Source organism: Thermobia domestica, chromosome 14 (assembly GCF_964235325.1).
Source record: "Thermobia domestica chromosome 14, izTheDome1.hap1.1, whole genome shotgun sequence".
NCBI classification, from domain to species: Eukaryota; Metazoa; Arthropoda; class Insecta; order Zygentoma; family Lepismatidae; genus Thermobia; species Thermobia domestica.
This window is the reverse complement of record NC_137467.1, coordinates 105,432,663-105,444,890: the sequence shown is the minus strand read 5'-3', so window position 1 is coordinate 105,444,890 and position 12,228 is coordinate 105,432,663. Positions and strand designations below refer to the sequence as shown.

General features: G+C 34.0%; 2 protein-coding genes across 8 annotated transcripts in view; one reads left to right on the top strand and one right to left on the bottom strand.

The window, feature by feature from the left end:
• The window catches only part of Coq2 (ubiquinone biosynthesis protein COQ2, mitochondrial), a 345,825-nt gene that overhangs the window by 300,403 nt on the left and 33,194 nt on the right, over nucleotides 1–12,228 (top strand). For 4 of the 6 annotated variants that reach the window (XM_081738706.1, XM_081738712.1, XM_081738707.1 and 1 more), the window contains one exon: nucleotides 8,712–8,900. The exons of 1 other annotated variant lie outside the window; for it this stretch is intronic. In XM_081738706.1, the coding sequence (XP_081594832.1) occupies nucleotides 8,712–8,900 (189 nt within the window). Of the gene's footprint in view, nucleotides 1–8,711; nucleotides 8,906–12,228 lie in introns of all 6 variants that reach the window. One more of the 6 variants, XM_081738710.1, reaches the window with a different exon arrangement.
• Nucleotides 10,048–12,228, bottom strand: part of LOC145670277 (uncharacterized) — a 28,893-nt gene continuing 26,712 nt past the window's right edge. For both annotated transcript variants that reach the window (XM_081738713.1, XM_081738714.1), the window contains one exon: nucleotides 10,048–10,418. The gene's annotated coding sequence lies outside the window, so the exon portion shown is untranslated. The remainder of the gene's footprint in view (nucleotides 10,419–12,228) is intronic.

Genomic DNA, 12,228 nt, shown 5'->3' with positions numbered 1-12,228 from the left:
AATATTTTTCCAAGACATTATTAAATATGTACTTTTTATAATGTAAGACGTGTACTTTTTATAAGTTGAGGTCATAATAACAGGAAAATTGTTATATTTGAATGAACAGGGGAAGGAACGTAGTTATCGTAAAAAAAAATTAATACTTTTCTATATTTTTTATTCGAGATTTCTTCATAGTTTTTTATTAAACCATTTACCAATATATCCTCATTTTATTGCCCTAATTATCCAATATATGTAGCCAGTAAAATAGTTAGGGTTGATTGAGCCTCTGGTATGATAACTACTGTATTTCATGTCACACCCTCCCCCATTATGAAATCCTGGCTAAATGAACCAATATGTTACCAGTAAAAAGGTTTAGAATTATCGAGCGCCTGGTGTGATAACCACAGTATTTCATGTCACGGACCGCCCCTATTACGAAATCCTGGCTACGTGCCTGCCTGTGTGTAGCTTTTCCCCGGGTCCGCTTCCTCCCACTTTCTTTATTCCAATATTTCTTTCATTCTCATCATCGACGCCTTCTGAAGCTTAGCCGGCATAACCATTATTTAAAAACAAATTTTCTTACGGCTCTTGTGAGTTCGGTATCCCTACTTTCTACAAGAAATTTGCCTCGATACTTTCCGTTTTAAAATTAGCTAGTTGTAGGGACGTATGCAAAAGGTATGTCCTGATCGTCCTGACACTTCTCTCCAATCCCGGCTATTTTGTACCTTCTGCCTAACGCTACGGGCGATTTTACAGATTTTAATACAATGTGTCCTCATACAGAATGTTATTATTATATTATTATTATTATTATTATTATGATTACTGTATATTTGAGACCTCAATATTACGTCCTATTCCATAGTAAGACTATTCATGGCTTTGGATTGATTGTTTTAACAAAAGAGAACGGTTAAAGAATTTAAACTTTGTTATAACAACATTTTTTTATGTCCGTATTTTCATTAATTTCGATAGCGTCTGAAGAAGGATATGCTAGATATCCGAAACAGTTACAAATTATAGTTTAAAATAAAGTGGGTTTTAAGCTTTGGTCAGTGTCTCTTTTGTTAAAACAGTCCTATTCCATATAAGCATACTCAAGTTAAGAAAAATAAAAAGAAATGTTTTGGATTCTTTATAAGGATGAATTGCCATCTAAAAGATACTTTGAAAAGAAAATAGGGTGGGGGGGGAGATGTCAGCTACTAGACAATATGAAAATCGAACCTTCGGATGCCTTAACAGAAACTAAGTAGGATTTGTCTTCATCACGATACATAATAACAACCTTTCTTTGGGTAAAAGACATTGGATTATGTATGCGTTATATTGATATTTTAACAAAATATAGAAACAAATATAAAAAAGAATAGTTCCTATTTACCAATTTTTGTTGAACGAATATATGGAACGTGTTGAAAATGGCAAACGAAAATATTAGGAGAGTAAAGAATTATTTCTAGTAAGAGTAAAAGAAATTAATAACAATTCCACAATGACGTTTCAGACAAATTTATAACTCATACTAGGCCTGAAGGATGACCCGTTTGTATTCATGAATTGTTTGCGAAACACGTGAAGGTTTCAGACAGTAGGAATCGAGATTCTAGACTGTGACGTCATGTTGATAGTTTTTTCCATTGTGAAGGAAGTCGTTTCAATTTTAAATTGTAAGAACGAGAGAAATTGAGTATTTTTCATGTTATTATACTTCAGAAATATCTACATTCTAAATTATAAAATATTTCTGAATATCCTCGGAGGGACTCGAACCGCGGACCCCTAACTCACGAAACGAATTCCCAAGCCACTACCCAAAGACCTCTCTTGTAAGTAAGAGTCAAGAAATACTGATCTATGTAGCAAATTGCAAACGTTTACGATTCCAATATTTTATTAACGATAAAACACTGATTTCGATCATGATAAAATACTATAGTCCAGAGAATTCAAGTTTAAATTTTAAAAACTGACCGAAAGTATCTCCGTAACTTATCTCTATTATATTCGGTTATTCTCGTTTTACAGGTATTTCCAGTAACCTTGAATGACAGGGACACGAACACAGATACGTCGAGGACATTTAATGTTTTAAAGGCTCTCCCACCAGGAATCGAAACTGAGACCCCGCCTAGTGAAATATCTGATGGGTGGGGTGCCTGGTTCTTTCCCAAGTCGAGTAAGCTTGAGACGGAAAACATCATGTTCTTGGGTTTTCTCGGGACTCACACTTTCTCATTCCACCAATTCGTCCATCATAATTCACTTGCTTCAATCATGGTCCTCCTAAACCTAACAGGTATAATCGTTGGACATTCAACGTAAAGATTTCGTTCTCAAGCTGTTAACCTAAACCAATCCGAATCGAAGAACAGTTGTATTTTCTATTGCTCATTAATGTTTTTTCAAAAAAATATGTAGAAAAAATCATGGGGAATCGTAATTCCATTCAAAAGTGAAACAGCAGTGAATAATGATAAATCAATTGTTGGAATGAGAAAGTGGGAGTGTCCCGAGAAAACCCACGCGCACTATGTGTCCGCCTCAAACATACTTGTCTTGGGAACAAACCAGGCAACCCAACCCACCCATCAGATATTTCACTAGGCGGGGTCTCAGTTTCGATTCCCGGTGGGAGAACTTTTGAAATATTACCTGTGCTCGATGTATCTGTGTTCATGTCCCTGTCGTTCAGGGTTATTGGAAATGGCTGTAAAACGCGAATAACCGAATATAATAGAGATAAGTTACGGAGATACTTTCGGTCTTTTTTTAAATTTAAACTTGAATTCTCTGGACTATAGTATTTTATCATGATCGAAATCAGTGTTTTATCGTTAATAAAATATTGGAATCGTAAACGTTTGCAATTTGCTACATAGACCAGTATTTCTTGACTCTTACTTACAAGAGAGGTCTTAGGGTAGTGGCTTGAGCATTCGTTTCGTGAGTTAGGGGTCCGCGGTTCGAGTCCCTCCGAGAATATTCAGAAATATTTTATAATTTAGAATGTAGATATTTCTGAAGAATAATAACATGAAAAATACTCAATTTCTCTCGTTCTTAAAATTTAAAATTGAAATGACTTCCTTCACAATGGAAAAAAACTATCAACATGGCATCACAGTCTAGAATCTCGATTCCTGCTGTCTGAAACCTTCACGTGTTTCGCAAACAATTCATGAATAAAAACGGGTCATCCTTCAGGCCTAGTATGAGTTATAAATTTGTCTGAAACGTCATTGTGGAATTGTTATTAATTTCTTTTACTCTTACTAGAAATAATTCTTGACTCTCCTAATATTCTCGTTTGCCATTTTCAACACGTTCCATATATTCGTTCAACAAAAATTGGTAAATAGGAACTATTCTTTTTATATTTGTTTCTATATTTTGTTAAAATATCAATATAACGCATACATAATCCAATGTCTTACCCAAAGAAAGGGTGTTATTATGTATCGTGATGAAGACAAATCCTACTTAGTTTCTGTTAAGGCATCCGAAGGTTCGATTTTCATATTGTCCAGTAGCTGACACCTTCCCCCCCCCCCCTATTTTCTTTTCAAAGTATCTTTTAGATGGCAATTAATCCTTATAAAGGGTCCAAAACATTTATTTTTATTTTTCCTTGCTTGCGTATGCTTATTTGCATTGGAATAGGACGTAATATTGAGGTGTCAAATATACACTAATAATAATAATAATGATAATAATAATAATAATAATATAGAAGACACATTTTGTATGAGGACACATTGTATTAAAATCTGTAAAATCGCCCGTAGCGTTAGGCAAAAGTTACAAAATAGCCGGGATTGGAGAGAAGTGTCAGGACGATCAGGACATACCTTTTGCGTACGTCCCTACAACTAGGTAAGTGTTAAAACGGAATGTTTCGAGGCAAATTTCATGTAGAAAATAGGGATACTGAACTAAGAAGAGCCATACAAAAATTTGTTTTTAAATAATGGTTATACCGGCCAAGCTACAGAAGACGTCGATGATTACAATGAAAGAAATATTGGATTAAAGTAGGAGGAAGCGGAACGCGGAGAAAACCTACACATAGGGTGTTTGTTTAGCACAATGCCCACTAGGCGGGAGCTGGGTGGAAGAAGGTGAACCATTAAATTAACAATACTTCAGTAATAATAATAATAATAATAATAATAATAATAATAATAATGGTATTAAAAGTTTAAAGTTGCCCTAAAATTTGGCAAAACTTACTTAAACGTAGGGATTTCGGAGAAGGGGTTCCGTACCTTCAAGACACACCTCTGCAACTACCCGCATTGTAAACAAAAACTTTCCACTAAAGTTTCATGTAGAAAGTATTCTACTGTATGTTTTAAGGAAAATAACTGTAATAAAAATAAACGAATAGTACTCAAGAGTAAGGCGTATAATAAACTAATTTTTAGGATATGCAGAGGTAATTATAAAAGCTTTGCTACAAAAATACCTACACAGACCATAATTCAATGAGCTCTGAAATACAAAGTAACAAAAAGCCTATAAGATTCAGTCTACAGAGCAATTGTTACTTAAAGAATGGACATACACTATTTCGAGAATCGAGACAAGACGAGAAATGTTTACGATACTTTTCGTCTCGTCTCGTCTCGATTCTCATCTCCAAAGCGAGAAAATAACTTGAGTTAGCCTTGTCCCGCCTCAAATGTAAAATGTTAATTCTAATTTTTTTATTTGTTTTAGAAACGAGATGAAAAATTCCTCTTCTCGTGGGCAACATTAAACAAAACCAAAATATCTCCCCAAATGTCACGTTTCTGCTTGTAATGGTATGGCCTGAGCGATAATTAGCTCCTTGTTTTTAATCTATGACATAATAATAATTGTTATTAGTTTATTATTATTATTACTATTATTATTCATGAAGATTTGATATTTCAAGCATTGAAACATCCGAGTATTCAAATATCTGAATATAATAAAAAATGTGTCATCGTCCATCAATCGCCATCAAAAATCCTAAAGTAAAAAAATACCCGACGTGGATTCGAACTACGAACCTCCAGATTACTGATCCAGCGCCTTGACCACTGAACCACGATCACTACGCGATAAATGATTCGTCTTTAGTCTCGTTACTTTAGGTTTGTTTGCCTCCGTTTGCAAAGTTTTATTTCTTCGTTTCAGAACGACTTTCGTATTTCTTTTATGATGATATAAGTGAATAATCTTCGGCAAAGTTCATATTAATAACTTGAGTTGTTCTTAAAACTGTGGTTCACAAGATTGTATCTTCTCCACACGAAACCAGATATGACTGATTTATTTCTCAAACTCTGGATTTGTTTTAAAGCAGTCGCCATAACCTAATCAACGATTTATATCCGCCACGATACATTGTAACTACGTTACAAGAGGTTTACGTCCTATCTGAACGGCACATCCACCGAGTCAATTTTTGGAATATCCCATTAAGTTAGCTTTCAACGTAGCTAAAGGAAACGTATGTGAACGAGTACATAGAGTTCTCCGTAGCAGAATGGGTAAAGTCGTGGTTCGATAACTACAAGATTCGTGGTTCGAAACCCGTCTCGGAAGCTTCAGATTTTTTAAATTCTTAATTCCTCAATTCTCTAAAAAGAGTTTTCCATCTAAATTCGACAACTTCCTAATGTAATCCTCGCAGTTCGAAACCTTCCCTTCCTCTCTTTCACAAATTCACAGTTTTCGTTTTAATACGAATGCTGTCCGTTCATTTTTCCCTAATTCTAAATTTGTGTATATAAATCATCCCTCTCTGTCTCCATTCTTGAATCTATCTCTCTCTCTCTCCCTCAATATCGCCCAGGAACTAGTACGGCTTGAGATCAAACCTTCGACTCTTGAAACCAAATGTAAGCTCTCTAGCAATGTGCTATCGTAACGCTATAGGTTTTTTGCTAAAAGCAGTGTCTTTTAGATTTTATTCGGAAAGGGGAGGAGATTCTCAGCCGACATAAGTTTTTCACTTTTTTTATTATTGTATTACTATACATTTGATCAAACAATACATATTTATGAAGCTCAAGGGAAGGGGAATTACACCATCGTGTCCTGCCCAAATGACGCCTCTGGAACATATGCTTGCAATTACTGAAAAGAAATGAAATGAATCATTAAATAACACTCATTTCTGTTAGTAGATATTTTAGAGCTCTGTGCGTACATTACAGACTTTAGGAAGCACAAAACCTACTGCCGTTATTGGCAATTTCCATAGATTTCTTAAGGAGTATCTTACTAGCTTGCAGTCTTTAAAGAAGGGAAAGAATGAAACTAAAGGTCGTTATGAAGCTCTGGGAACATTGTGAGACTTTTTTTTTTTTAATTCAATCTCTTAAAAATATTTCAGAACAAACGAATGGAAAAGACTGTTTTAAATCTAACGTTGTAAACTTGATTCCTGTTTCTTTTTCAGCTGAATGGAAAGAGTGTATTACGTCACACTTGCTGCTTTAGACAAGGCGAGGTGGAGGAGTTGGATTGAATACTGGAAGCAACTAATCGATTCAAACATGTATTTGTGGATGCATAAGAACACGGGGCAAGAGTTTGTTATTAATTTGGACTTTGAGTTTTTGTAACAATTTCTTTGCCGCGAACTGTACATGATGTTCATGCAGCTTAAAGCGAACTTGGTGCGAGCTGAGATCCAAGCAGGAACCTCTTACATCAGAGATGAACACTATACCACTGAGCCACCGCGGCCCTACAGAAAAATTTATAAGTAGTGAAGAAAAAATTTAGTTATTATAACATATCCTTATTTCGTTATTTGTTGAAAATTTAAGTAAGCTTCTTGAACATAATTTTGAAGTTTGATCCTCGACTTTGCAGGAAATTATGTGGTTTTTTCACAATTCGACACTGATAGGATATTCAGTAGGTTGAATAATTAGAAATACCACACCCAAAAAAACTTTCTGGATATTTCTGTGTTAGATAGATATAAGTATGCGAATATGAAAACACCTAAGTTGTGATAAATATATTTGACGTGAAGGAAACAAGAAAATACTTCGGGTTTAAATTAACGTTGGGTTATTTATTTACGCAACAAGAGAGAAAAACAAGAGTGATAGATCCTGTTTTAATTTCACACGTTTCTATGTTTATTATTTGGTTTATTCTTGATTGTTTTGTGTCATGCACATGTTGTTAATAATTTCTTATTTTTAATAGATTTTGATGCGATATTTACTTATTTATCTTTTGTTACGTTATTATGACGAATGGCTAAGGAAACTATTTCCTGCTACTGTTGATGATCAATTGATACAACAACGAATATCTCTTTTTCTCCTTCCAGACGTTAGTAACCTACCTCTTCTATACATTTACATATATCAAAATGATAATATTAATTCTCTGTTTTCAGTTGAATATGCTTAATGTATAACTGCTGTCATAAATATATTCACCTATCTTTGTTTACCTACCATTTTTCTTCATATTCATGTCTATTGACCCTATGCACGTTGAAAGCCCTTATTATTATTATTATTATTATTATTATTATTATTATTATTATTATTATTATTATGTGGAAACAGTTACACTGCAAGAGAGTGAAGACAGTAGAATTAGTGAGATATTTCTCATATCTTCTTAGTTATTTTAGTGCTTAAGCGTAATATACCTATTCTGTATTACCTGAAGTGTCACAAAGGATGACGAGAAATGATTTTGTGTTGAGATTTATCTGAAAACATTATGCGTTATGCTACGCTTTCTACATCTGAAATTTGGGGCCTCGGCGGCTCAGTGGTAGAGCGTTCACCTCTGGTACTTGGGGTCCCGGGTTCTATCCCAGCCCCTGCCAAGTGAACTTTGTGGTGGACAAACACCGTGTGGGTGGGTTTCCTCGGGGTTCTCCCGTTTCCTCCCACTTTCTTCATTCCACCATTTCATTCATTCATTACTCATCATCACCGTCTCCGTTAGCCTCACCGGCATAAGCGTGGGACATAAAACAAATTTATCATTTTATTTTTTTACATCTGAAATTTACAAAGATTTAAGTCTTCTGGAAGTAACTCTAGGAGTGACCTATTTTCTGAAGTTGTTTTCTCCATGTCCTACAGTTGAAACTTGCAAAATAATCTATGTAACTACAGGATGTATTGTGAATTGAGAGGAAATGCCAGAGACAGGCTATTACTCGTATACGAAATAAATAAATAAGATTTCAAAATTTTGAAAAGAACAAAATTAGTTGTTGTGCACATTACTGTAAGTTATGTAGTGCATAATCGATTCATGGAAATAAGAGGAAAGTGTTAAATACTAAAATAATAGTAATGGTAAAAATCATTGAATAGGAATGTGAATATGATATGTGGATACATTGAAACAGTTGCTCAAAACAAAGTACTGGCATTGAGAATAATACATATTCTATTATACGTGTCCATTCGAAGTAACTGATTTTGGCCCAATTGAGTTAAGGTTTACGTTTTCATAGCTTTGATATTATTAATTTTATTATTAATTTAATTTTACAAAAAGTTAATAAGTAGCAAATTAATGCATATATAAGTATTAAAGATTTCATATATCTAACTACCCGGAGCTTATGTTCAGATTATCGGAGCTTATGTTCAGAGTAACCTGACCGTGCAAGTACTTGATAACTGATCTTTCCGTGTTATAAAGAGTATGAAAGGTTGATATAATTTCTTTTAATTTTGTAGGACAAAATTGACGATGTTGTTCTTGGTATCAAATCTACTGCTTTAATGTTTGGTGATAAAACAAAAATTTGGTTATCAGGCTTCTCCATAACAATGGTTACAGGATTAATTGCTGCAGGTCTAGCATGTGAACTCACATGGCCTTATTATCTTGCCAGTACATTGGTTGCAGGTCATTTAGGATGGCAGGTAAGGTACTAAACGTATTTATTTTCCAATTTAATTTTATAGAATATAAAGAAGTCAGTAAAATAAAATAAGATTTTATTTTTCTCTTACGATTACACTCGAAGAAAACGTACTGAAAGTCGCAGAACTTACTAATTGATACATTCTGATTTATAGATTTCATTGTTCTTACCATTGCACCTCTTATTCATAATGTGTTACAGTAATAACTGAAATAATTGGATAGAGCATATGTGGTGATCCGTTTGAGTTTTGTTCATCATTGTACTTTTGAACACATGACAAAAATTAATAGAAATGATAATGCAAATAAATACATAAATTAATAAACAGAATAAAAACTTACATAAGTAAAATTCACTAAGTAAATATTCTAACTGTAAATTAAGTATCTAGTATTGTGTCTTTGCGGAGTGGTGTGGTACATCAACAATATGAGTCTTCGGTTTAGTAAGTAGCTCATTTCATTGGAGGTAAAGCACGATAGGAGTTCCCCCATATTGAAGATTACTATGATCTTTCTATGTCTTTCTCTTTTCGAGGTGTGGTCCAGGCGAACTATCTAGTCTGCAAAAATACATAAACGAAGTAGTATCATGCTTATTTCGCCATTAATGAAAGTTTACTCGATATCTTTATTAGGTTTCACCATTCTAAATGTAATTACCAGGGCCCGAGACTTTATGTCCTATAAAACTGTAAAATATATGTATATATGTCGTAAAGACTTGAAAACATGTCACGAAAATTTTAAAAAAAAATTAAAAATGTAATCTCCCCAAAACACAGAAAAAATTAGAATATGAGTACTTAATTTACAAACTCATTTTTAGGGAACAGTTTGTGGTTTCATTTTTTGGTATTTTTTAAACTGTTTTATTTGAACTTAGTTAACAGCCACAAAAGGAACATTTTCCAGTTGTGTTTCTAAACAGATTTTTAAAGGGAAGTTCTATCGTAGTTTTTAATGTTTTATTTTACTTAGCTTACGGTTACAAAAGGAACATTTTTCAATAAAACAATTATAGAAGGTTTTTCGTGTTAATTTGAACAGCTTGTAACGAATTTCTAGAAATTGTGATTTCAGTTTCTTTTAGTTGAACACACACAAACACACAGTGAAAGTTTCCTTTTCTTACAACCTACACACAGTTTTTGTCCTGGCTTAATATCTTTCGCACTTCTTTTTTTCAACATAACAGCTGTTTTTATATCAATGACTCGTAGTGATTGTTTTGGCAGTGTTGATTTATGGTAATTGAACGAGTTGCACAGGGTTGCAGGTCTTCGTATTTAACCTGTAGCAGTTGTTCATGGTGAAGACATATAGATGCATCATCTTGTAGTACTTCATACCCTGTTCGGATTAGTAATAATTGTCTCTGTTCTTCTGTAAGGTCTGTACACATTTTAAACCCACAACTTCTAGAAAACCTTTTACTGTGGCATGCAGAGCCTTTATTTTTCCTATATAGTACAATCTGGAAGACCAATTATCTCTTGAGGTGGCCATATTATCTGCAAGAAAAAAAATCTCAATGTAACTTGATAACAAAGAGCAAATGTTCAATAAAAGTACTAGTTGCATAGATATACTACAAAAATTTAAGTCTCTGGTGATTTTTTGAACTGATCTAGAATATAAATTACAACCATCCAAAAACCAAACAAGCCACCAACACCAAAATTCATTCCTAACTCTATCAAGACATGCTCTTAGCATTGGTGATGGTTACAAGTTGGTCCACGGTTGGCAACATGGCCATTTTTGGGTACCAGAAAGGTCCATTTTTCGCATACTTTCATTTTTTTCCATGTCTAAGGCCAGATATCCCTTAAACCATATGTGCTAAAGGCTAAATGTTTTATCTATTGTAAAGTACGTATGTTACGGTTTCTCTCTTTCAAATATTAATCTGCTGACTTGACTTCATCCAACTTTATGGTGGTCTAAATATGGTACACATGAAATGTGCACACACTTTTTAGCCAACTTTGTCAATTTATTGTGCAAATTCTAAATCCACAAGGGAATTTGTGACCAAGTGATCTTCACCTACTGTAAAAGTTCTCGTAGGAAACAAATTTTGAACGTTATCACAGCTTCAAGTTCAAAATGGCAAGCACTTCAAAATGGGAGAAGACGATTGCTACTCGTCGTTTCTGAGATCGGAGCCATTTTGAAAACGCCCTACTACCGCAACCAATACTGATCTTCAACTCAAATTTGACCATTCTTCATTGTTGGTATTAGGTAACATTTGTGCAAAATTTGAAACAAATCGGTGATGATGAAGTGGGGACCATTGGTCCACTTGACATGGAATGACCCGTAGGCATCTTACTAAAATATAAAATCATAAAATAGAAGATATTAAGTATATAAACATGACCATTTACTGGTTACTTACCAATAAATCCTTCCGTGGGAAAACTAAACACTTCACAAGTATCGGAACAACAACCTAGTTCCGTCTTCAGTGGTAAGGTAACAAGGATAAAAACAGATGAGAGAAAAAGGTGTGCAAAAGAGATACATACCACAAAGTAGATAAATATAACGTGAAGGGTGCTACAATATCACGAGCAGAGCACAGTGCGAAAGAATGTGCTGAGTTGAAAGAAGGGCGATGTTTATGTTACGTCACTATTGCCAGATCCAAAATATACATCAAAGATAGGTAACCAAATTCTATCATTGTTGTCAAAATCCAGATTTAAAGCCGGTTTATATTTGTGAGTAAAAAATGATTGTTTAATCTCTCGTTGTTTCTTTTTTTTTTACTGAACCTATCACATTAACCTGCTTTATATTGTGTGAATGTTGTTTTAAGTGAAGCGCCAATCTCGACATGCTCTCTTCTTGTGAATTTTTTGATTGTCTAAAATGTTCTTAAATTCGGGTGTTAATATTGCGTTTCGTTTGACGTATATATGGGGAATCGCATTCGCATTGAGCACGATAAATACCTGACATATTTAGTGGATCCACAAAATAACTTTTAAATCCGGTAAGATGTTTTTCTAAACTTTTCGGGGGGATACTGGAAGCAGATATGTATATGCTTTGGAAGAATACGTTGAATTTTTGTCGATAATTGTGGAAAGGAAGGAGTTCCTGTGTACGTTTTTTCTTTTTTGGGAATAAGTATTTTTGGGGCTTGTACCGATATACATGTTTGATTAAATCACTTTTGTAAATTACGCAATTTATACTTTTTTAGTATTTGATATAAAAACTGTTTTTCGTCCTTAGGATCTTTTGGATGATCACAAGTTATAAGAGTAACCAAGAAAGTTCTGTCGTTTTTTGTGGAGGTCTGTGTTC